Source organism: Vicia villosa, unplaced genomic scaffold (assembly GCF_029867415.1).
Source record: "Vicia villosa cultivar HV-30 ecotype Madison, WI unplaced genomic scaffold, Vvil1.0 ctg.002594F_1_1, whole genome shotgun sequence".
NCBI lineage: Eukaryota > Viridiplantae > Streptophyta > Magnoliopsida > Fabales > Fabaceae > Vicia > Vicia villosa.
Window position 1 is genome coordinate 290,608 of NW_026705978.1, and position 26,839 is coordinate 317,446.

At 33.6% G+C, this 26,839-nt stretch overlaps 1 protein-coding gene across 1 annotated transcript; it reads left to right on the top strand.

Annotated features, from left to right (window-relative positions):
- Positions 1-18,685: 18,685 nt before the first annotated feature.
- LOC131639312 (uncharacterized) lies at positions 18,686-26,474 on the top strand. The gene is made up of 5 exons (XM_058909816.1): positions 18,686-18,976; positions 22,644-22,724; positions 22,806-24,701; positions 25,356-25,623; positions 25,807-26,474. Exons 1-5 carry the CDS (start codon positions 18,686-18,688, stop codon positions 26,472-26,474), a joined length of 3,204 nt encoding a protein of 1,067 aa, XP_058765799.1.
- The last annotated feature ends 365 nt before the right edge of the window (positions 26,475-26,839 follow it).

Below are 26,839 nucleotides of genomic sequence, written 5' to 3' on the forward strand. Positions count from 1 at the left end.
GGAAAAATTACAATACCTTACATATACGCGGAAAAAAGTATAATAAAAAATATAATAATGATCAAAATAAGAGAAAAATAGAATGTGATGTTTATTATTGATCTAAATATGAAAAAACATGTTACTATTGAAATTTATGTCATTGAAATAATGATTTAATAAATATGTACTAATTATCTAAATACGAGAAAAGTATTAAAATTGTCATAGTAGGGAAATCCAATAGAGCAAAGATATAGTGAAATCTTGGACGGACCAATGAAGGGGAGACCCAACATGATTTTTTTAATGGAGGGAGATAAGATTGCAAATAACTTGCTATTATGTATTATATTTTGATAAACAACTAATTATAAATTTTAATTTATTATACGTATTATTTAATATTTATAAGATTTATTTTTATACTAAAAAATTATTTATTTTGAATATAATTATCCATATAGGTCTATTAATTTGTCTATATTTAACATTTTGTTAATGTAATAGTGTTATTAGACAGCAAAATCGACCAAACAATAATATAATATGCATTTGATTTGTTTCCTTTTTTATTCTTTTTACTTTTAAATGATAATAAATTTGTTATTTTTTTATATTTTCTAATATCTACTGTATATTTCATTTTTATATTTTAAAAATATTAAATGTTACATTCAATTAAAAATAAATTATAAAATATTATATAAAAATGATTTTATATAAAAAATACAATATAGACAAAGTTATGTTTATAAACGGGAACAATCGTTTTTATAAAAATTGTGATCCAGATATTATTTATATAAAAAAAAACTTATAGGCACATGTTTTGTTATTCAGCTAACATTTCAACTTCTATATAATGCTTATTTATATATACTCTAATTATTTTAAAAATAACTATATTAGTTATAAAATAAAAGATAACCATATTAGTTATAAAAAAAATTAGTTACAATCATTTAAATTGATTATCATCAATATTACTCTAATTTTAAATTTATATTTTTTAATATTTATTTATATTATATTATTTAAACTATACACATATGATGTTAAAAAATTTAATGCGACGATTTTAAAATATAGGAATTTGCTACACATAAATTTAATACGGGTTAGAGTTTACAATTGTTTTTAATGTTAACATATAGAATATTCATTCTCACATAAAATATATGATATTTGTGTTTGTGAATGAAATGTATGAGAGTAAGAGTTGTATTTAGTTTATGAGAATGTGAGTAAATCAATTGTGTGTTTTTTTTATAAAATAATTGTGTTTTATCTATTACTTAAAATTGTTTTTTTAATTTGACTCAACAAAAATGGTTTTTTTTAATTAAAATTAATTAAAAAAATTTAGTACAAAATTAATAATATATTAAGTGCATGTTTTTATCTTTTATTTAATTAATTAATAAAACACAAATGTGTGTAATGGTGGAGTGTTTACGGAAAAAGTTTTGATTGAAATGAATTTAAGATGAAATCTTTTATATTTTGTATCTTGAATTATTTTAAAGGTTGGAGACTTTAAAATATATATATATATATATATATATATATATATATATATATATATATATATATATATATATATATATATATATATATATATATATATATATATATATATATATATATATATATATATATAGGGCCGGCCATTTACCGGAGCAGCATGCTACATAGCGCTGGGCCTCATAATTTGAGGGGCCCACTTTTTTTTAATTACAAAATAGAATTGATTAAAATTAAATATGCTTTGGAAATAGAAACGAAACTGCGCTCTCTTTCTCTTCCAAACTATGCTCTCTTTCTTCTTTATTGTTCCAAAACGAAAGGCAACTTCTGTTACACAGGATTTTCTTCATTGTTCATCATAAAAAACGAATAGAAACTAAACAAAACATCCAAACGGCGACTGAACTAAAGAAAAGAAGACACCATAACGACAACGAGAAATCAAACGAAATCCAACTGCTGTAGTGTAAATGTTTTATTGTTCATCTGTTTTTCTTCTGCTGTTTGTTTTGTTTTTGTGTTTCTTCATACTTTATTAGCCTGTGTTTGTTTTCCTGTGTTGTAATGGAGGTATCCGGGTTACACCCCATGTGTATTATTAATTCATTTTATTTATTAAAGAAAAAGCAATAAAGTTAATTTCATCCTAATGTTACTCTGTTAGTAATATTGATAATATAATTAGGATAACAGTATTAATTCCATCACATGGTGTTACTGCAACTCTGGCATTAAAAAAAATTATTATTAATTATCATAATACTAATTTAATAATTTATTTAGAGATTAAAAATACATTATATTTTTATAATTTAGGCCACTTTTTAAACTTTGAACAGGGTCTCCGGATTGATTGGGCCGGCCCTGTATATATAGGGCATATCATATGAGAATGACATATTTATATGAGAATGTGAGAATGAATCTGAACCATTGGATTTTAAAATAAATGGTGGAGATTATGAGTGAATCTTTTTTTTCTCTCTCCTGTATCTTGAAATAAATGAAGTAGGAGAGAGAAAAAAAAGATTCACTCATAATCTCCACAATTTATTTTAAAATCCATTGGTTTAGATTCATTCTCACATTCTCATATAAATATGTCATTCTCATATGATATGTCCTATATATATATATATATATATATATATATATATATATATATATATATATATATATATATATATATATATATATATATATATATATATATATATATATATATATATATATATATATGGGGACGACTCAAGTGAGAACACTTGGTTATAATGAGAAATGAGAACAATGAATCACGATCATTAAATTTTGATTTTCTTGATTTTAATGGACTGGATTGATTTCTCTCTCTATGTTTTAATTAAATTAAATATTAAGGATCATAGAAAGATCCAATCATGTCCATTAAAATCCACAAAATCGAAATTTAATGGTCGTGATTCATTGTTCTCATTTCTCATAATAACCAAGTGTTCTCACTTGAGTCGTCCCCTATATATATATATATATATATATATATATATATATATATATATATATATATATATATATATATATATATATATAAATCAAGTAGAAGAGAACAAAGGGAAGAAAAAGAATATAGAAAGACATCAATATCTACATTACCTGCGTTCTATTTTTTTAATACATATAAATTTAATGCTCCTTTATTTTCTTTTATGGAGGGTTAATTAAATAGTCAATACATAACATATAAAAGTAATTTATATTCTTGGAGAATTGATTTTAATAGAGAATTGATTTCTATTAAAAGCAATCTTTATAATCTCTTAAAAAATTAGGCATATTGGAAGGGAGGGAAAGAAAGATATCGTGGAGTCAAAATATTGTTTTAATTATTTATAAATCAATAAAAACTTATTTCTCAACCTATTAAAGGTTTGTATTATTTTCAAGATTGAACTTTATTTTTTTTAAAATATTTTCTAATTTAAAGTATTCTCATATTATATTATTCATATCACCTTTTTCTTCACCTAAATAATTTAATTAAAATCAAAATTATTTATATTTTTACCCTTGACCTATTTATAACAATGGTGTATATCACAAATTTTATAGAGACGCCGATCATGATCTTATTTATATTTACACACGGGTACTTATATGGTACGCGTATATGATACTGATATTAACCCATTTAATTCAAAATTATTCGATTGAATATTAAATATTAACAGAAAAATAATTTTTATTGATCAAAATATTTAATATTAAAACATATGAGCCTACCACACTGGTCCCAGTGTGAATGCACATGTATCCCGTTAATATTCAAAATATTGAATATTAACTGGAGCACGAAGTTATTGATTAAAATATTGAATATTAACGGGAGCACGAAGTTACTGATCAAAATTTTGAATATTATTGGAAACATTAAGTTACTGAACCAAATTTTGAATATTAACGGGAACAAATTTTGAACGTTAACGGGAACATAGAGTTACTAATCAAAATAATAAATATTAACGGGAATACGGGGTTATTGACAAAATATTGAATATTAACGAGAACACGAAGTTATTGATAATTTTTTTGAATATCAACATAAACATTAACTTACTGATACATTTTTTCAATATTAACGGGAACACGGAGTTACTGATCAAAATAATGAATATTAACGGGAACATGACGTTACTGATAAAAATATTGAATATTAACGGGAACAAATTTGGAATACGTTGAAAGTAAATGTGACTAAGTTTATTGCATTAGACAATCGACATTGTGTATTCTTTATTGATCTTCTCAATTTTATTGCATATTAATAAAATAACACTTCATTATTCTATTCTTTATCAATTTTATTTTTAATTTTATTATGTATCTTTCATGAACGAAATGTATCATAATAATAATTACATCAATTTCTATTTTTTATAAAAAAAATAAAATATTGAACAAAATAAGCAAGAACATGAAGTTACTAATCAAAATATTGAATATTAACGGGAACATGAAGTTACTGAATAAAATATTGAATATTAATGAGAACATGAATTACTGATCAAAATATTGAATATTAACGGGAACATGAAGTTACTGATCGAAATATTGAACATTAACGGGAACATGAAGTTAGTGATTGAAATATTGAATATTGTAACAAATGAGCGTACCATACTGGTCCCCGTGCAAATGCAAGGATATCCCGTTAACATTTAAAATATTGAATATTAACGGGAGCACGGAGTTATTGATTAAAATACTGAATATTAACGGAAGATAAAGTTACTTATCAAAATTTTTAATATAATCGGAAACATTAAGTTACTGATCCAAAATTTGAATATTAACGGGAACACAAAGTTACTGATCAAAATAATAAATATTAACGGGAACACGAAGTTATTGACTAAATATTGAATATTAACGAGAACACGAAGTTAGTGATATTTTTTTTTAATATAAACGGAACATGAAGTTACTGATAATTTTTTTTCAATATTAACGGGAACAAATTTGGAATATTAACGGGAACACAAAGTAATTGATCAAAATAATGAATATTAAGAGAACACGGAGTTACTGATAAAAATAAAGAATATTAACGGGAACATGAAGTTACTGATAAAAATATTGAATATTAACGGGAACAAGTTTGGAATATTAACGGGAATACGAAGTTACTGATCAAAATAATGAATATTAGCGGGAACATGAAGATACTGATCAAAATATTGAATATTAACGGGAACCTGAAGTTACTGAATACAATATTAAATATTAACGAGAACATGAATTACTGATAAACATATTAAATATTTACGGGAATATTAAGTTACTGATCGAAATATTGAATATTAACGGGAAAATAATTTTTCTTGATGAAAATATCTCAAACTTTGCCCAAACCTTTAAAAAGAAATTTCTATATTTCACATATCTGGTTTTACGACATTTACCTCTAGAATAATATATATATTGAACAAAATAACACGGCCACAACGAGTACCCGTGCGGACGCACGGGTATCACGCTAGTTTATAATAAAATACTTTGAATTACTATAATACATGTTAATGAAAAATATTATGTTTCTTTGAATATACAGGCTTAAGGTTCATATACAAGTCATAGATAAGATCGGATCAATAACTTTTATTTTGTTTATTCGCATTATGTCTCAAGTGCTGGGCAAAAATGTACAAGATCTGCTTGAATCTATGGGTCAGATTGGTTAATTGGAACACACACACACGCACACAAATGAAACAATCTTTTATATCATTGATGTGCCTACAGGGGAGTAATGCTAATGCCTATCCATCATACCTGGATACATTCTTGGACATACAAATATTATTTAAAGTTGAAGTTAGTGATGGAAACTTATTTCAAAATTGGCGTAGCTATACTTGTCAAAAAACTTACCGAAGACACTGATATAATCAAACAGTTCATATCCCTTCATGGGATTAAGGTATGAATACAAAATTATGTAATTTAATTTATCAATAATCAATAATCAATAATCAATAATTACTATAAATGTAAAGAAGTCATGATGGCAACCCTAGCCACATGTCATCCTTACAACAATGTAAACCACATGTCATCATAAGAATAAAACCTTAATTATACAAACCTAATAATAATAATAATAATAATAATAATAATAATAATAATAAATATAATAATAATAATAATAATAGTAAAAATAATAATAATAATAATAATAATAATAATAATAATAATAATAAATGTAAAGAAGTCATGATGACAACCCTAGGCACATGTCATGTCATCATGAGAATAAAACCTTAATTATACAAACCTAATAATAATAATAATAATAATAATAATAATAATAATAATAATAATAATAATAATAATAATAATAATAATAATAATAATAATAATAATAATATACTATATAAAATTAATGAGTTTTTTCATTTAATATCATACTACCTCCGTTTTTTTATTATAAGTCATTTTGGCATTTTCACATATATTAAGAAAAATAATAATTATTGTAAGAAATAGAGAAATTATAAAAGATTTTACTAAATTGTCCTTCATTAATTGTATGGGAAAAACAAATTAAAATAATTTAAAGAAAGAGATTAATAAATGCTTAAGGGTATAATAGAAAAAATAATATTAATGATTCATTGAAATTGTAAAACGACTTATAATAAAATACAAATTTTTTATCCAAAGCGACTTATAATAAAAAAACGGAGGAAGTATAAAAGAGGAACATGAGGAGTGAGTATCCACTTTAAACCGTTTATATTAATACATGAAATAAATTAAAAAATATGACTACAATATTATGATAATATATGAGAACATTCTTTCTTATTCTTTGGTTCTTTGTCAAAAAACCAAAGTTGTGCCTTTTTGCCTTATTTTCCCAGCTTCTGAAGAAGTTTAATTAGTTTCATAGGATTCACAGTACCAACAACTATTACCTTCCATGCTAATAGATTTCACTCCTGATTTAAAAAAATTCACACTTCAATGAAATTAAATATTAAAAAAAATACTAAACCATAAAAAAAATCAGCTACTAAGAAAAATGATTTATAGAAAAACACCAAACATACCCTTGAGTTGTTTCAACACATTGGTGATATCTTCCGAACAACCCTTTGTGCACCCAAAATCAACTTTTTCTTATTTTTTGGTTCTTTGTCAAAAAACCAAAGTTGTGCCTTTTTTTCCCAGATTCTGAAGAAGTTTAATTTGTTTCATAGGATTCACAGTACCAACAACTATTACCTTCCCTTGATTTGGATCAACGGAAATAGATTTAACTCTTGATTTCAAAAACTTCACACTTCAATGAAATTAAATATTAAAAAGAAAATACTAAACCATAAAAAAATCAGCTACTAAGAAAAATGATTATAGAAAAACACCAAACATACCCTTGAGTTGTTTCAACTAGTTGGTGATATCTTCTGAACAGCCCTTTGTGCACCCTAAATCAATTTTCAAAGTAGAAATCTGATTGAATAAAAATGTATGAGAAAATAGTATATGAGCAAAAAATAGTGAAAAACATGCTTACAGGAAGATCGTTAGTGTTTTCAGAAATTTATTTTTCTATTATGACTACACTAATTTTCTAATTTTTTGTGTTTTAAATAATTTGAATAATATTTTTATTTAGGTATTGCAACCGATTGACCAAATATTAATACATGAAATCAATTAAAAAAATATGACTACAATATTATGATAAAATATAAAATATTTCTAAAAACTTAGTTGATACACCATAATGACATTAATTCGAATTCTTCAATAATATTTAATACTTTGTAACTCTCAAATATATTCCAATTATTATTTTAACTGTAACCGGATATTATTCATCTAATGATAATAATAATAATATTTTAGTATTAAATAATATTTTGTAACTCTCAACTATATTGATCCATATATATACATATATTTTATTATCTTATTTTCATCATCTTATCACATACGTATCTCTCTGAATTATTCAAAATGACTATCAATAGTTACTATTAAGAAGATATTGTCACTTTACAATATTTTGTAATTTTTTACCTGATTAAATTTATGTTTTTTGTTTGTAGATATCCTTTCAATGATAACTCCTGTAGCTAAAATTTGTGGTGTTAAAATTTAAATTAATTTGAAGGTTAGAATAATTCATCTTTGGATTATACCATATCGCATAAATTCAGCAGAGAATGGAAGTCTGCATATGCTTTTAATGGATGAGAAGGTATTATTTGAATTACTCTATATGGTCTAAAAAATTCTTTAATTATATATATATATATATATATATATATATATATATATATATATATATATATATATAGATATAGATACTAACATGTTTATTTTTCCTTTTATTAATCAATAGTGTGGAAAAATTTATGCAACAATTCGAAAAAATCTCATGCCACAATTTAAGGATAAAATTTTAGAAGGTTCTACGTATGTTTTTGAAAATCTTTTGGTTGCTCTGAATAATGTTTCATTCAGAACAACAAACCATAAGTATAAGCTCAATTTTATGGGATCTACAAACTTATTCAAAGTGAATGCTCCGGAGATACCTATTCATCATTTTAAATTTATGTAATTTCTTATTATCCCGTCTTCAACAAAAGAGGATAAGTTACTCGGTGAGATTTATTATGGTTTGTGTGATATAATATTTTCATATCTTTAAATTATAACTTTATATTATTTTTTTTAAAATTTGTTTTTTAGATATTACCGGTCATGTCGTTGAGAAAAACAATATCAAAGAAATCGAAAAAAATGGGAAAAAAAGTTATGGATATTACACTTGAAGATTTGGAGTGAGTTTTTTATATGGAGAATAACTAATTAATTTTTTTTATTATCATGTATTATAACCATGTAAAGTAATATAATTTCAATCATATATAATGCAGTAACAATAGAATTCACTGTACTTTGTGGAGTGAATTTGCTGAAATGATGGAATAATTTTTGGAAAAACATGACTCTTCACATAGTGTCATCATCATAATTTAAATATGCAAGTTGAAGAAATATTTGGTTCAACTATAAATATATATTTATGATCGGTCACCATTTCTAGTAAGTTTTTGTATTCTATTCCACAGAAATTAATTACTTTGGTAACACTGTGAGACAATTTTCTTGTGTTTTTAAGTAAGTTTGTGTGTTGACGTGTGTTTAGTATCATTTTGTTTATTATTTGAAAGTCATGTCAAAAAGGACCTTTTTATGCTTTGTTTAGTAGTGTTACTGTCCAGGCTAATACATGCGATCCGAGGAACTAATGGCCGGTCAGGAAGGACGAGAAAGAGCTGAAAAAGTGGAGTTTCTGAAGGAGTCAGAAGTCAACACGGGCTCCCATGTGCATCAACACGGCCCGTGTTGAAAAGCCAAGGGAAAGCACAAAAAGGAACCAAGACAGTGGGTCAACACGGACACCCGTGTGAATCAACACGGCTCGTGTTGAAAAGCCAAGGGAAAGTGCTTTTTGGTGCTGAAACAGAGAAAAAACATGGGCGCCCGTGTGAAACAACACGGCCCGTGTTGATGAGCGCGTATGAGAAATTTTCAATGTGTTACTTTTTGCCGGGCTTGGTCATTAAGGGTATTTCGGACGTTTCGCGGAAACAAGGATTGAGCTGACACTATTAAAGGAAGTTTACAGAAAAGGAGAAGTAATTTTTGACGTATATGATAGAATTTCAGTGAGAAGAAAGCAGACTCAAGGGTTTCAGAAACGAAGAGATTCAACGGTGGTCACCATTGAAGATCAAAGTTTCCATTCATCTTTGTAATGTCTAAACTCTTTTATTTGTCTTTCTTGAATGAGAGGCTAAACCCCCCAATGCTTGGGGGTGGTCCTGATTTGGTTTTGTAATGAATTCGGGATATCTATGATTATCTATGTTTGATTTATATGTTTTCAATTCAATTGTGCAATGTTTCTATGCTTTCTCTTTCGGTCAAATTGAGAATGATTTACGGCTAACAATTATAGGAATATAATAGTTAGGGTTTCTGCACAATTTGTTTATAGTGGATGTACCTAGGACTAGGGCACCATATAAACCTCATCAATAACTGGATTATACGATTGCTTGAACTCTTGTTGTATCTTCAAGGGTAATGAGATATAACACAAAGGTTTAGAGGGATTTTACTAAGGACTTAGGAAAAACTGTCGCAAGTTGATAATTGAGAACATATAGATAATTCATTGATGATCATGGGAATTCACTCATTGCAAGACAAGATGACCATCTCCCCTAGCATGTTTTAATTCTACATAAGAAAAGTTATTTTACTTTGTGTTGTTATTTTTGCAATTATTCTCGTAAAATAAACAAACCTATTGTTTTTGTTCAATTGAATTTATTATTAAACTCTATGTTGCAACGCACTCCTCGAGATTGATACTTGGGGTTAAACCCATTATAACTACATCGGTGAAAATAGTACACTTACTATTTTACCGATCAAGTTTTTGGCGCCGTTGTCGGGGAGTGCCAGAATACAAAGTTTGACTATAGTTCATTTGAAATTTTGTTGCTCGTCACCCAAAATTTTATTTATTACCACGTTATTACTAAACTCTAGCGTTTGTCTAACTTGTTTATGCAAGGTAAGGACTCAGCAGATTTTTCTTTTGACGCAGAACCAGAAAGAACTCTTCGCGCTAGATTGAGACAAGCCAAGCAAGACTGGAAAAATCAGAAGAGGAAGTAGTTTCAGTACACTCAGAGATTTCAGACTCAGAAACAGAAACACTTCCTGAAACCATGGTAGATCCACCACCATATGAGAGATTACTTGGTGACTATGGTGGAAACAACAATCCAGGCGATCTCCTGACGGTAGTAAACCAACCGGTGAATGTAGCGCAATTTCAGCTGCATCCAAGTACAATCAATCAGCTGGAAAGACGATCCTTTTTTGGGAGAATGAATGAAGATGCCAACAAGCACCTTCAAAGATTTCTGACTATGAGCTCAACGCTGAAGATAGAGGGACATACGGAAGAAGCAAAACGACTTCGTATGTTCCCATTTACATTAACGGATGAAGCTGAAGAATGGTTCTATTTCTTACCTGCGGGAAGTATCACTACATAGGCTGAGATGGAGAAAGCATTCTTGCAAGGATATTTTCCCGCATCCGTATCATTGAGAAAAAGATATGAAATCCTGAATTTCAAGCAAAAAGGGGGTGAGTCACTAGGGGATGCTTACAAAAGATTCAAAAGAATTCTAGTGGCTTGTCCTACTCACAATATGGATGAGACTGAGCAGATGCAAATGTTTGTTAATGGACTCAGAATTCATACAAGGCAAATCCTTGATTCAGCAGCCGGTGGTTCATCTAACTTTGCAACAGCCACCGGTATGAAGAAGATAATTGAAGCCATTGCTGTTAGAACAAGATTTGTTCTGATCAATATTCTTAGTTTTGATGATAACAAGGATATGAATTTTGTATGAGATAATGTGGTACTCTAATACTATGCAATTTCCATTTCAGGAATTATACAAAGAGTATGCACAAAATCAGCGCAAGAAGCAACTGACTCAGAAGGTTCAGCATGCAACATCAGAACATGGTCTGGCAAGACATCAGAAGATGGTCAAGCAGAATCAGAACATGGGTCTATGGAAGCATCAGAAGAACTTGAGATCAGAAGTAGAAGCACTAAAGTTCTCATGGTATCACGCTCAGAAGCACTTCAAGGTCAGAAGACAAGAAGATGCTCTGCACAAAGCTGGTTGACTCTGATGACATTCAAACGTTGTTTACACAAACATCAGATCAGAAGCAAGTACTAGAATGGCAGGCTACGCTGACTGACAAAAGGAACGTTAGAAGCTATTAAAGGCAACATTAATAGACACAGCGGATTCAAGGCTCGAGGTAGTTGACAAAAGAGTGAAACATTAAATGCAATGCTGTACGGAATACGCAAAGCATTAAATGCTCCCAACGTTCATCTTCTCAAACGTCTATAAATATGAAGTTCTGATGAGAAGCAAAGGTTAACGAACTAACGCACAACTTACGAATTACAAACTCTAAACCAACTTGCAGAAACGCTGTCAAATTCAAAAGCTCTCATACTTCATCATCAAGCTCACTTATTGCTGTTGTAATATTATAGTGTGATTAAGCTTAAACTTTAAGAGAAATATCACAGTTGTGATTATAGCTTTTAAGAAGCATTGTAATACTCTTAGAATTTGTTTACATTAATTTGTAAAGGACTAGAGTGATCAGGTTGTTGATCAGTATACTCTAGCAAGTCTTAGCAGTTGTCTAAGCAGTTTGTTCCTAGAGTGATCAGGTTTTGATCAGGATACTCTAGAAGACTTAGAGAGTCTCTAAGTGGAAAACCATTGTAATCAAGTGTGATTAGTGGATTAAATCCTCAGGTGAGGTAAATCACTCCAAGGGGGTGGGCTGGAGTAGTTTAGTTAACAACGAACCAGGATAAAAATCATTGTGCAAATTGTTTTTATCTTACAACTTTTAAAGCTACACTTATTCAAACCCCCCTTTCTAAGTGTTTTTCTATCCTTCAATTGGCATCAGAGCGCCGGTTCTAAGGTGCAAGCACTTAACCGTGTTTAGAAAAGATTCAGGAAGAGAAAAACGCTTCAGTAAAAGATGGCTGGTGAAAATCCAACAAACACACCTACATCTACATCTGGCTCTGCTGAGCAATATAATGGAAATGGTAACAATGGTTATACGAGACCACCAGTATTTGATGGTGAAAACTTTGAATACTGGAAAGATAAACTGGAAAGTTACTTCCTTGGTCTAGACTGTGACTTATGGGATCTTCTGGTGGATAGTTACAAACATCCAGTAAAAGCCACAGGCGTAAGGCTTACAAGACAAGAAATGAATGATGATCAAAAGAAGCTTTTCAAAAATCACCATAAATGTAGAACTGTTTTGCTGAATGCTATCTCTCATGCTGAGTATGAGAAGATATCTAACAGGGAAACTGCCCATGATATATATGAGTCATTGAAAATGACCCATGAGGGAAATGCTCAAGTCAAGGAGACTAAAGCTCTTGCTCTAATCCAGAAATATGAAGCCTTCAAGATGGAGGATGATGAAGATATTGAGAAGATGTTCTCAAGATTTCAAACGCTAACTGCTGGATTGAGAGTTCTGGATAAAGGCTACACCAAGGCTGATCATGTAAAGAAGATCATCAGAAGCTTGCCCAGAAGATGGGGTCCAATGGTGACTGCATTCAAGATTGCAAAGAATCTGAATAAGGTTTCTTTGGAAGAGCTAATCAGTGCCTTGAGAAGCCATGAGATAGAGCTGGATGCAAATGAGCCTCAGAAGAAAGGTAAGTCTATTGCATTAAAATCTAATATTAAAAAATGCACTAATGCTTTTCAGGCTGAAGAAGTAGATTCTGAAGAATCAGAATCAGAAGAAGAAGATGAAATGTCCATGATCTCCAGAAGGGTAAACCAACTCTGGAAGAGCAAACAAAGGAAGTTCAAAACTTCAGAAGGAGAACCCCAAGAAGAAGTTTCATAAGAAGAAAGGTCTTATGGCAACATGGGATGATTCTGAATCTGAATCAGAATCAGACTCTGAAGGAGAGCAAGCCAACTTTGCACTGATGGCCACAGTGGATGATGGATCAGAATCTACATCAGAATCAGATTCTGAAGAGGTATTTTCTGAACTATCTAGAGATGAACTAGTTTCCAGCTTGACTGAACTTCTGGAACTCAAGGCTCACCTTAGTATCAAATACAAAAAGCTGAAAAAGCAATTTGAATTTGAAACTAAGAAGTTGGAATCAGAGAATTCTGAACTGAAAGAAAAAGTTTTAAATCTATCCAAAAATAGTGGATCTCCTTCTGAATCAGAAAAATCTATTCCTAGTCTAAATCATATTCTGAAAGAATATGACTCGAGCTTCAGAAAGTTCCTATCTAGAAGTATTGGCAGAAGTCATCTTGCTTCTATGATATATGGTGTTTCAAGAAACAGAAGGTTTGGCTTTGGCTATGAGGGTGATACCTCACATAAATTTGAACCTGTTGATGATCTGAAAATCACATACAAGCCATTGTATGATTAGTTCAAATATGGCCATGCACATGATATTAGGCTCACTTCACATGCACAGAATTTTAACACTGTACACACCAAGAAGCATGTGATACAACCTAAGAAATATCATGCTGTCAAACCTAAAGAATATCATGTTGTTCCTCCTGTTAATTATTATGCTAAACCCAAGTTCAATCAGAACTTGAGGAAAACTAACAAGAAAGGACCCAAGAAATTATGGGTACCTAAGGAGAAGATAATTTCTGTTTCAGATATCCTTAGCTGCAAAGAGGACAAAGCACAAAATGTCATGGTACCTGGACTCTGGGTGCTCGCGACACATGACGGGAAGAAGGTCTATGTTCCAAGACCTGGTGCTTAAGTCTGGTGGAGAAGTCAAGTTTGGAGCAGATCATAAGGGCAAGATTATTGGCTCTGGAACCATAAGTATGGGTAACTCTCCTTCCATAACTAATGTACTTCTTGTAGAAGGATTAACGCATAACTTATTGTCCATAAGTTAATTAAGTGACAATGGTTATGATATAATCTTCAATCAAAAGTCTTGCAAGGCTGTAAGTTAGAAGGATGGCTCAATCCTATTTACATGCAAGAGAAAGAACAACATTTATAAGATTGATCTTTCAGATCTTGAGAAGCAGAAGGTGACTTGCCTTATGTCTGTTTCTGAAGAGCAATGGGTCTGGCACAGAAGATTAGGTCATGCTAGTTTGAGAAAGATTTCTCAGATTAACAAACTAAATCTGGTCAGAGGACTCCCAAATCTGAAATATAAATCAGATGCTCTTTGTGAAGCATGTCATAAGGGCAAGTTCTCCAAACCTGCATTCAAATCTAAGAATGTTGTCTCTTCCTCAAGGCCGTTAGAACTTCTGCATATTGATCTGTTTGGACCAGTCAAAACAACATCTATCAGAGGGAATAAATATGGATTAGTCATCGTAGATGATTATAGCCGCTGGACATGGGTAAAGTTCTTAAAACACAAGGATGAGTCTCATTCAGTGTTCTTTGAATTATGCACTCAGATCCAATCTGAGAAGGAGTGCAAAATCATAAAGGTCAGAAGTGATCATGGTGGCGAATTTGAGAACAGATTCTTTGAGGAGTTCTTCAAAGAAAATGGTATTGCCCATGATTTCTCTTGCCCTAGAACTCCACAGCAAAATGGAGTTGTAGAGCGAAAGAACAGGACTCTGCAAGAAATGGCCAGAACCATGATCAATGAGACCAATATGGCTAAGCACTTCTGGGCAGAAGCAATAAACACTGCATGTTATATTCAGAATAGAATCTCTATAAGACCTATTCTAATTAAGACTCCTTATGAATTGTGGAAGAACAGAAAGCCCAACATTTCATATTTTCATCCTTTTGGATGTGTGTGTTTTATTCTGAATACTAAGATCATCTTGGTAAGTTTGATTCTAAGGCACAAAAATGTTTTCTTCTTGGATATTCTGAACGCTCTAAAGGCTACAGAGTATACAATACTGAAACATTGGTTGTAGAAGAATCAATCAATATCAGGTTTGATGATAAGCTTGGTCTTGAAAAACCAAAGCAGTTTGAGAATTTTGCAGATATAGATATTGACATATCAGAAGCTGTAGAACCAAGAAGCAAAGCTCCAGAAGCTGAAAGTCTCAGATGCAATGGATCAGAAGATCAAGTTGCTGCATCTTTAGAGAATCTCAGGATTTCTGAAGAGCCAACAGTCAGAAGATCATCTAGACTGTCATCAGCTCACTCAAAAGATGTGATCCTTGGAAAGAAAGACGATCCCATCAGAACAAGAGCATTCCTTAAGAACAATGCAGAATGTCAGTTAGGTCTTGTATCTTTGATCGAGCCAACTTCTGTTGATCAAGCTCTAGAAGATCCAGACTGGATAATGGCCATGCAAGAATAACTAAATCAGTTTACAAGGAATGATGTATGGGATTTGGTTCCTAGACCAAAAGGATTCAACATCATTGGTACTAAGTGGGTGTTCAGAAACAATCTTAGTGAAAAGGGAGAAATGGTAAGAAACAAAGCCAGACTGGTGGCTCAGGGTTATAATCAGCAAGAAGGGATTGACTATACAGAAACCTTTGCACCAGTGGCCAGGTTAGAATCTATTCGCTTATTAATTTCGTTTGCCACTAAACATAACATCACTCTATATCAGATGGATGTTAAGAGTGCCTTCTTAAATGGGTATATAGATGAAGAAGTCTATGTCCATCAACCTCCTGGTTTTGAAGACTCTAAGTCTCCAGAATATGTTTTCAAACTTAAGAAATCATTGTATGGATTGAAGCAAGCTCCCAGAGCTTGGTATGAAATATTAAGTTCTTTTCTTCTAGACAATGGTTTCACTAGAGGACAAGTGGACACAACTCTTTTCTGTAAAACATCTAAGAAGGATATTTTAATTTGTCAAATCTATGTTGATGATATTATATTTGGAACATCTAATGCTTCACTTGGAAAGGAGTTTTCTAAGTCTATGCAGGCTGAATTTGAAATGAGCATGATGGGTGAACTCAAGTATTTCCTTGGAATTCAAATCAATCAAACTTCTGATGGAACCTATGTTCATCAAACGAAGTATGTGAAAGAACTTCTGAAGAAGTTTAATCTTTCTGAAAGCAAAGAAGCCAAAACTCCTATGCATCCAACATGTGTTCTAGGTAAGGATGAGGTAAGTAAGAAGGTAGATCAGAAGTTGTACAGAGGTATGATTGGATCTCTTCTATACTTAACTGCTTCCAGACCTGACATTCTATTCAGTGTTTTTTTGTGTGCTAGATTCCAATCAGATCCTAGAGAATCTCACTTAACTGCTGTTAAGAGAATTCTGAGGTATCTGAAAGGTACTACTAACGTTGGTTTAGTCTACAGAAGATCTAAAGAATACAACTTAGTAGGATTCTGTGATGCTGACTATGCTGGAGATAGAATTGAAAGGAAAAGTACTTCTGGTAGTTGTCAATTTCTTGGAAGTCATCTGATCTCCTGGTACAGCAAGAAGCAAGCTACTATAACTCTTTCAACAACAGAAGCAGAATATGTTGCTGCTGCTGGATGTAGCACACACATGCTATGGATGAAGAGTCAGCTAGAAGATTATCAGATATATGAGAGTAACATTCCTATTTTCTGTGATAATACTTCTGCTATATGTTTATCTAAGAATCCTATCTTACATTCCAAAGCTAAACATATTGAGATTAAACATCATTTCATAAGGGACTATGTTCAGAAGGGTGTTATATCTTTAAACTTTGTGGATACAGACCATCAATGGGCTGATATCTTTACAAAACCCCTTGCTGAAGATAGGTTTAAGTACATTCTAAAGAATATCAGTATGGACTTATGCCCAGAATGAGAAGATGAGAAGATCTTTGTATGAATATCTTCTGAAATGTGTTAGGACTAGGCAGCTATAAGAAATTTTGATAATAATAAATTAGAAGTTCTGATTCTGTTATTACTAACGTTTCATTATCTAAGTTGATTCAGAAGCTCTTTTAAAGCAAAACAGCTGTCACCAGTCTTTCCAGAAAATGAACACGTGTTCACTATTTTTGGACAAGCATGCGTGCAGTTGAGGAGATGCCGCCCTAGGTAACTGTGCAAATCATTTCACTTTGTCACATTATCTCTCCTAACGTCATTTCTCATTAAATGCACATTGATGTCATTTTTTTAATCATTTCTTTTCAACAGTTTTTTTTACTTTATTTTTAATTTCTTTTTTAAACCGTTTAAATAACCCGCTTCACCTTCATTTTCTCCTTTTCATTCTCTCTCCATCTGTGCATCTCTTTCTTTGTATTTGTTTTCTTCAACCCTAGTCTGTGATCTGAAACCAAGCAACATCATCATGAATTCTTCCTCTCAACTGGTATACAACAAGCACAGATACGCTCCTCTGAAGACTTGCTCCATTCCTCAGTCAGAACTGGAAGTTCTCTGTGAGTCCTCAGTGGACTTTGAAAATTTGAAAGCATATGGTTTCAAACCTGATGCTAAACTCATGGCACAGGGATGGTCAAACTATCTGGCTAGATTGGCTGGACCAATTTATCCTGAACTAGTGAAAGATTTCTGGGTTCATGCAACCGTCACTCCAACCGCCATTATCTCCTTCGTGCTAGGGCATGAAGTTGTGATAACTGAGAAGTTAATCAGGAAGCTGTACAACTTGACCGATGAAGAAGGAGTCACTGGTCCTCTTCCTGGTAGAGTTGATTGGTTCTAGGTTGAGAAGCTAATTTCGTGTGTTCTCGGTGTTGATTCAAGTAAAACTGATACCTTGAAGCCATTTTATTAAGTATGGGCTGAGATTATTCTGGGCTCTCTTCATCACAGAAAGAGATTCTTCTCTTCATCTTACATCAGTCCTGACCATAAGTACACTCTCTCCTGCATCGGGAGAAGAATTGAGATCAACATCTCCAACATCATTTTTGAAAATCTGAAGTTGGCTATTGAAGAATCAAGAGATGACGAACGTGCAGAGTATCCTCATCTCCAAAGAAATGCTGTTCCTTTCGCCAGAATGATCTCAGACATTCTGATTGAAAGTGACCTAATGGACTCTCTAAGGGCTATTGGAACACCTAACTTCTTTAGAGTTACTCGGGGTTCTATCTTCAATGGTCTTGACTTGCTGAGAATGGAACTTGTCAAGGAAATAACTGCTGTTCCCTTTGACACTAAACACAGAAGAATTCCTGTTGCAGGCTTCTCTACTTTATTTCAAGCAGAACTTTGCCAGGCAGTTAAATTTTATTTGGAGGCTTCTGTGAGAAATTCATCGTCTATTAATTCTGCATGGATTCGCGAAAGAGTGCTTCCTTCTCAAGCTGACCTCAAGAAGGAGGATAAGAAGAAGCGAGAGAAAAGGCTAAAGAGAAAGGCTGCAGAAGAAGCTGTCCAGAGAGAAACAAGGCAGAAGGTCACTTATGACCCTCTTAAGGTTGATTCCTTTGAGGCAATCAGAACATGTAACTTCTTCAGGCAGGTGTACCAACCTCCACCTATCCAACCTTCCCCTTCTGAACCTCAAAATATCCTTATCTCTACAAATATTCCTCTATCACCTCCTCCTGCACAAACTCCTACCCTCATATCACCTTTTCCTAATAGCTTGCAAACACCATCATCTTCTCAAGTTCTCAACCCTACCCCCTTAACTACTATCCTTTCCACACCTACAGAAATACCTTCCTCATCAACCTCCTTCACTGATATTCCATCTTCCTCAACCACTGCACCTCCATCTTCTCTATCTCATCCCCTAACCACCAGAAAATCCAACCCTTACTACCTTCTCTACCCTGACTACAAATTCACCTTCAACCCTCTTGAACTTGAACCTATCATTTGTCTGGAGTTGTTCAGAAGTGAAGTGATTAGCAGGCTTGCCCTTCTGAGAGATGCCTTCGTCAATGGTCTTGATGATGTTTCTACAAGAAATCTCTGGAGAAGCTTTCGCCAGGATTTTCAAGTAGGAGCAATGGGAGTACAGAAGAGACTAGTGGCTGCTGCCCCTGGTTATGCTGGTTATCTTCTGGAGGATGACAATGGTATCTACTATCATCCCCTCAGAAACTGCGTTGCTGCTGAGGAAAAGAGGTTTGTGGATGAATTGGAAGAAGCAAGAATTGCTGCTGCAATGGAAGCAAATCCTTGCAGGGAAATTGTGGTTTGGATACCTCAGTATCCTGTTCTGCTGGGAGATTTCAAGACTCTCTTTGACTTTCTGAGGGAAAATCCTTCTGTGAAAGACCCAAGCTTGGTCATTCCAGAAGTTGTTGACCCACCAGAAGTTGAAGGTCCTTCTGCCCCTAGGAATCTAGCTGCCATTCTTCAGGCACTTGAAGATGGAGATTCTGAGGTTCCTGCTGCAGAGCATGGAGACGCTTCTATGCAAGAAGCAGATGCTGATCATGTTGCTGAAACTATTCCTGTTGAGGTAATTCCTGCAAATGATCTGATCATGGAATCTGCGGATCAGAATGCCATCCCCTTGGAAAGAAGTTGTGAAGCTTCTTCTGATGAACCTTCTCGTCTTGTAAGGACTTTGGAAGTTATTCAGAAGAACCAGGATGAGCAGAGAACGATCAATGCTGAGTTTCGTGCTTTCAGGGAACGGCAGAATGAGAGCAACAATGGGATTCATGATATGCTGGCCAAGATCATGTCGATGCTAGGGTCATCTTAGATTGAGTCTTAGACTGTTCTCTTTTTTGTTTTGCTGCATCTGTTTTTGCATCTTCCTCTTGTACTTCTGAACCTTTTCTACCTAAGCTTAATATTAATTATCCTTCTCTTCCATGTGTTTGTCTTGTTTTTCATCTGACTCTTTTATGTTTTTTGATGTTATGACAAAAAGGGGGAGAAATATGTGATAAATGATCTGATTTATTTTTATCAGTTGCTGGGAGAAAGGCTCCACATTTCTAACAGAACTTGCAAAGTTCTATATTTTCTTTGAGTATTGTCTTGCAGGAATTGAAGATCCTCTTTAAAAGCTCAACATGAGAAGCAAAGAGATGGGGAAAAGCAATTCTATAAAGAATCAAGCTCCTGGAATTTGAAGCAAGCTGAGTGCTAAAAAGCTTCAAGACCAGAAGCAAGAAGGAAGAATGTTCTGATATTCTGATGATAGAATATACTTTCATTCTTATTCTTTATATGTTCTGATGCATGTTTTAGTTACAAAATATGCTCTGAAACATTTTATGTTTATATGCTCTGATACATAATTATATGCTCTGATACATATCTTATGTTCTGATTCATTCATGCTGACTTTTGTCGTTTAGTTTGTTCTGTAACATTTCAGGATGTAGAGATGCTCTGATGATGCTCTGGTACATTCAACAATGTTCTGACACAATCTAGCATGCAATGACTCAAGAAGATATTCAAGCTCTGAAGCTGTCCAATGGAAGCAAGAATCAGAAGCTATGAATATTCTGAAGATCTAGGAAATTCAAGTTTTGAAGCTGTCCTATGGAAGCAAGAATCAGAAGCTGTGAATATTCTGAAGATCTAAGCACTTGTGAACGTCTCTACTGAAATACTCAGGGAAGTCTTTTATTTATTAAAATTCTTCTAGTATTCATTTCAGGGGGAGATTATTTATCTCAGGGGGAGATTGTTAATCTCAGGGGGAGACATATTCACACATTGTCTATATGCTTGTGCTATAGCTGTGTAATTGTCTTTAGTCGTCTGATATTCTGATCGCAAATTCATATCATTTATGTATGTTTTTGTCATCATCAAAAAGGGGGAGATTGTTAGAACAAGATTTGTTCTGATCAATATTCTTAGTTTTGATGATAACAAGGATATGAATTTTGTATGAGATAATATGGTACTCTAATACTATACAATTTCCATTTCAGGAATTATACAAAGAGTATGCACAAAATCAGCGCAAGAAGCAACTGACTCAGAAGGTTCAGCATGCAACATCAGAACATGGTCTGGCAAGACATCAAAAGATGGTCAAGCAGAATCAGAACATGGGTCTATGGAAGCATCAGAAGAACTTGAGAAGCACTTCAAGGTCAGAAGAAAGAAGATGCTTTGCACCAAGCTGGTTGACTCTGATGACATTCAAACGTTGTTTACACAAACATCAGATCAGAAGCAAGTACTAGACTGGGAGGCTACGCTGACTGACAAAAGGAACGTTAGAAGCTATTAAAGGCAACGTCAGTAGACATAGTGGATTCAAGGCTCGAGGTAGTTGACAAAAGAGTGAAACATTAAATGCAATGTTGTACGGAATACGCAAAGCATTAAATGCTCCCAACGGTCATCTTCTCAAACGCCTATAAATATGAAGTTCTGATGAGAAGCAAAGTTTAACGAACTAACACACAACTTACGAATTACAAACTCTGAACCAACTTGCAGAAATGCTGTCAAATTCAAAAGCTCTCATACTTCATCATCAAGCTCACTTATTGCTGTTGTAATATTATAGTGAGATTAAGCTTAAACTTTAAGAGAAATATCACAGTTGTGATTATAGCTTTTAAGAAGCATTGTAATACTCTTAGAATTTGTTTAGATTAATTTGTAAAGGACTAGAGTGATTAGGTTGTTGATCAGTATACTCTAGCAAGTCTTAGCAGTTGTCTAAGCAGTTTGTTCCTAGAGTGATCAGGTTGTGATCAGGATACTCTAAAAGACTTAGAGAGTCTCTAAGTGGAAAACCATTGTAATCAAGTGTGATTAGTGGATTAAATCCTCAGGTGAGGTAAATCACTCCAAGGGGGTGGACTGGAGTAGTTTAGTTAACAACGAACCAGGATAAAAATCATTGTGCAAATTGTTTTTATCTTACAACTTTTAAAGCTACACTTATTCAAACCCCCCCTTTCTAAGTGTTTTTCTATCCTTCAATTGCCTCAAACGAGCATCTGGAGTTGTACAACAGAGTGCCAAGCAAACCAGCAGGAATTATTGATTTGAAGTTGGAAACCAACAAACAGGTAAAAATTGAAGAAACAGTTGCTGTAGAGGTTGAGAAAAGGTTGAAAGCCCTAAACATTGGTGCTCAGAAAGTGGCTCAGGTTTAACAAGCATCAAATGAAGTGTGTGAAATCTGTAGTGGACCACACATCACTGTTCACTGTTTTGCAACTCCACAACAGATTGAAGATATAAAATTTTTGAAGCAAAATAATCCCTACTCCAACACATACAATCCGAGATGGAAGAATCATCCCAACTTTGCATGGAGAGATCAGAAAGGGAATTTGCAACAGCAAGTGCCGGGCCAATATCAAAATCAATACCAGCAACAACAACAAGCACCAAAGAAAGCAGATTGGGAGATTACAATAAAAAAGATGGCAGCTCACAACATTCAGTTCCAGGAGGAAACCCAGAATAATCAGAAGAACACTATAGCATCTATTAAAAATCTTGAGATCCAGATGGGGCAAATAGCTCAACAATTAGCCTCCAGTTCTCAGGCACCTGGTACACTTCCTAGTGGAACTGTGGTGAATCCACGTGATCAAAGCCATATAAAAGCAGTGGTGACTAGAAAAGGGAAAGCTAGTGAAAAGCAGGTCGAAGACCAGGTGGAAGAAGAGGGGATTCTTGAAGTAGATTTAGAGATTAGAGAGGAACAGAAACAATCTGAAGAAGCTATGGTGAAACCAGCAAGCCAACAAGAGAAACAAAAACCAAAGATCATTCTTCCATTCCCTACAAGAACAAAGAAGAAAGACCTCAATGAAAAGAGTTTCGAGAAGTTCTTGAAGTTGTTCAAAAAGCTCGAGATCAACATACCTTTTGCGGAAGCTTTAGAACAAATGCCAATATATGCAAAATTTATGAAGGACATCATATCAATGAAGAGGTCAATTGAAGCTGAACCAATTTTACTAATTGAAACTTGTAGTGCTATTTTGCAGGGTCTTAAAATTCCTGTGAAGAAGAAAGATAGAGGTGTTGTCACTATTCCATGCACTATTGGAGATAGATCATTCAAGAAGGCACTAATCGATTTGGGAGCAAGTGTTAGTCTAATGACCCTGTCGATTTATAAAAAACTGGAATTAGGAGAAGTGCAAGATACTCGTATAACACTTCAATTTGCGGATCATTCGATGAAGCGACCCTATGGTATTGCCACAAATGTTCTAGTGAAGATTGACAAGTTCATATTCCCGGTAGATTTTGTCGTGCTCGAGATGCCAGAAGACGAAGAAATTCCACTCATTTTGGGGAGACCTTTTCTTGAAATAGGGAGGTGTATGATAGATATTGAGGAAGGAACTATGACTCTCAAGGTTTATGATGAAAAGCTGAAAATTGATGTGAGAAACTCTATGAAATTTAAAGAAGATGAAGGGGAAATTAAAGATATTGAAGTACTGGACACCATGCTTGCTAAGTCTATGCAATTCACAACACCCGAGCTACCCCTAGAAAGAGTTTTGAGCTTATCTATTTCTGATACTTCTGAAGGAATAGATGAAAAAGAATCTGAAGTTATATCCATGTTGAAAGCACAACCTCCTTTGACGCACTCTCGCCCACAAAGGTGGGAGGAACTAAAACCCGAAGTATCTTCTGAAGAAAAGCAAGACATCAAAAAGGGGATCGAGCTAAAACAATTACCAGAACACCTCAAGTACATTTTTCTGGACAATGAAGAGAAATGTCCAGCCATAATTAATTCAGGTTTGAGAGAAATCCAAGAAGAAGAGCTACTCAAAGTACTTAAAAAATACAAGGGTGCCATTGGTTGGGCGATGGAGGATTTGAAAGGAATCAGCCCAACACTTTGCATGCACAGAATATTGATGGAAGATGATCAGAAACCAGTTGTTCAACCTCAACGGAGACTTAACCCAACGATGAAAGAAGTTGTTCGAAAAGAGGTTGTTAAAGTCTTAGATGCTGGTTTAATCTACCCAATATCTGATAGTTCTTGGGTGAATCCTGTTCATGTAGTACCAAAGAAAGGGGGAACAACTGTGGTAAAGAATGAAAAGAATGAATTGATTCCCACTCGAACAGTCACATGTTGGAGAGTATGCATTGACTACAGAAGACTGAACATCGCAACCAGAAAAGACCATTTTCCGTTACCTTTTATCGACCAAATGTGGGAAAGGCTAGCTGGTCATGACTTCTACTATTTTTTGGATGGGTATTCAGGATACAACCAAATTGTTGTGGCACCTGAAGATCAAGAGAAGATTGCTTTCACATGTCCGTATAGGATCTTTACATACAGAAGAACATCGTTTGGATTGTGTAATGCACCAACAACATTTTAGAGGTGCATGACATCCATATTTGCAGATATGCTCGAAAAACACATGGAGGTATTTATGGATGATTTTTCCGTATTCGGGTCCTCCTTTGAAAATTGATTGTACAATTTATCTCTTGTGTTGGAAAGATGTCAACAAACAAATTTGATCCTAAATTGGGAGAAATGCCACTTCATGGTTAGAGAAGGCGTGGTGTTGGGTCACAATATTTCGCACAGAAGAATTGAGGTAGGCAAAGCTAAGGTGGAGGTAATAGCAAATTTACCCCCACCGATGAATGAAAAAGGTATCACAAGTTTCTTAGGGCATGCGGGATTTTACCGTCGGTTTATATAAGACTTTTCAAAGATTGCAAAGCCCCTCACAAGCCTCCTTGTGAAAGACGCTCCATTTTTGTTTGACAAAAAGTGCGAAGGAGCTTTTGAGACCCTAAAGAGCAGGTTAGTGTCGGCTCCCATAGTTATATCTCCAGATTGGTTTCTACCTTTTGAGATCATGTGTGATGCAAGTGATATAGCATTGGGTGCGGTGCTTGGTCAAAGGAAGGAAAAGCTCTTGCATGTGATATACTATGCAATTCATGTGCTCAACCCAGCTCAAATGAATTACGCTACAACAGAGAAGGAGCTGTTGGCAGTGGTGTATGCCTTTGACAAATTCAGATCGTACTTGTTGGGTACAAAGGTAATTGTTTATACTGACCTTGCGGCTTTGAAATATATTTTCTCTAAACAGGATTCAAAGCCAAGGCTACTGAGGTGGATCTTGCTATTGCAAGAATTTGATCTAGAGATTCGGGACAAAAAGGGATATGAGAACACAATTGCTGATCACTTATCCCGAATGTCTCCTATATAAGAAACTGAAGAAAAGCACCCAATCAAGGATGAATTTATTGATGAACGAATCCTCGCTGTGATTGGTGTTCCGTGGTTTGCGGACTATGCAAATTATCTGGTAGGTGGAATAATCCCTGACGATTTTGATTCTAATAAAAAGAAAAAGTTTCTTCATGATTGCAGGTTTTACTTGTGGGACGAACCATTTTTGTATAAGAAAGGAGTAGACAGACTAATTCGCAGGTGTGTCCCGGAAGAGCAACAAGAAGTCTTAAAAGCTTGTCATGATTCGAATTATGGAGGACATTTCAGTGGAGACAGGACATCAGAAAAAGTACTCCAATCAGGGTTGTACTGGCCTACTTTGTTTAAAGACGCCCAAATGACAGTAAAGGAATGTGACAGATGTCAGAGAACTGGAAACATCTCTAGGAGAAATCAGATGCCCCAAAAAGGTATCCTTGAAGTAGAGTTATTCGATGTTTGGGGGATTGACTTCATGGGACCATTTCCACCTTCCTTCGGAAAGAATTACATTTTAGTAGCGGTGGATGATGTCTCCAAGTGGGTGGAAGCTGTCGCTTTACCTACTAATGATGCAAGAGTAAAGGTGAACTTTCTCAAGCACAACATTTTCTCAAGGTTTGGAATGCCAAGGGCATATATCAGTGATGAAGGAACTCATTGATTGAAAAAACTCATGGAGAACCTGTTGAAGAAATATAATGTGAAGCACAAGATTGCCACTCCATACCATCCTCAAACTAGTGGGCAAGTTGAAGTCTCCAACAGACAGATAAAGAAAATTTTGGAAAAAACTGTGAGTGCTTCAAGAAAAGATTGGTCCACCAAATTAGATGATGCACTATGGGCGTATAGAACCGCGTTAAAAACCCCAATTAGTATGTCTCCTTATCAACTGATTTATGGTAAAGCCTATCATCTACCTCTTGATTTAGAGCACAAAGCCTTTTGGGCATCCAAACTTTTGAATTGTGATCTTGCAAAGGCCGGTGAATCCCGAATTCTTCAACTCCACGAGTTAGAGGAATT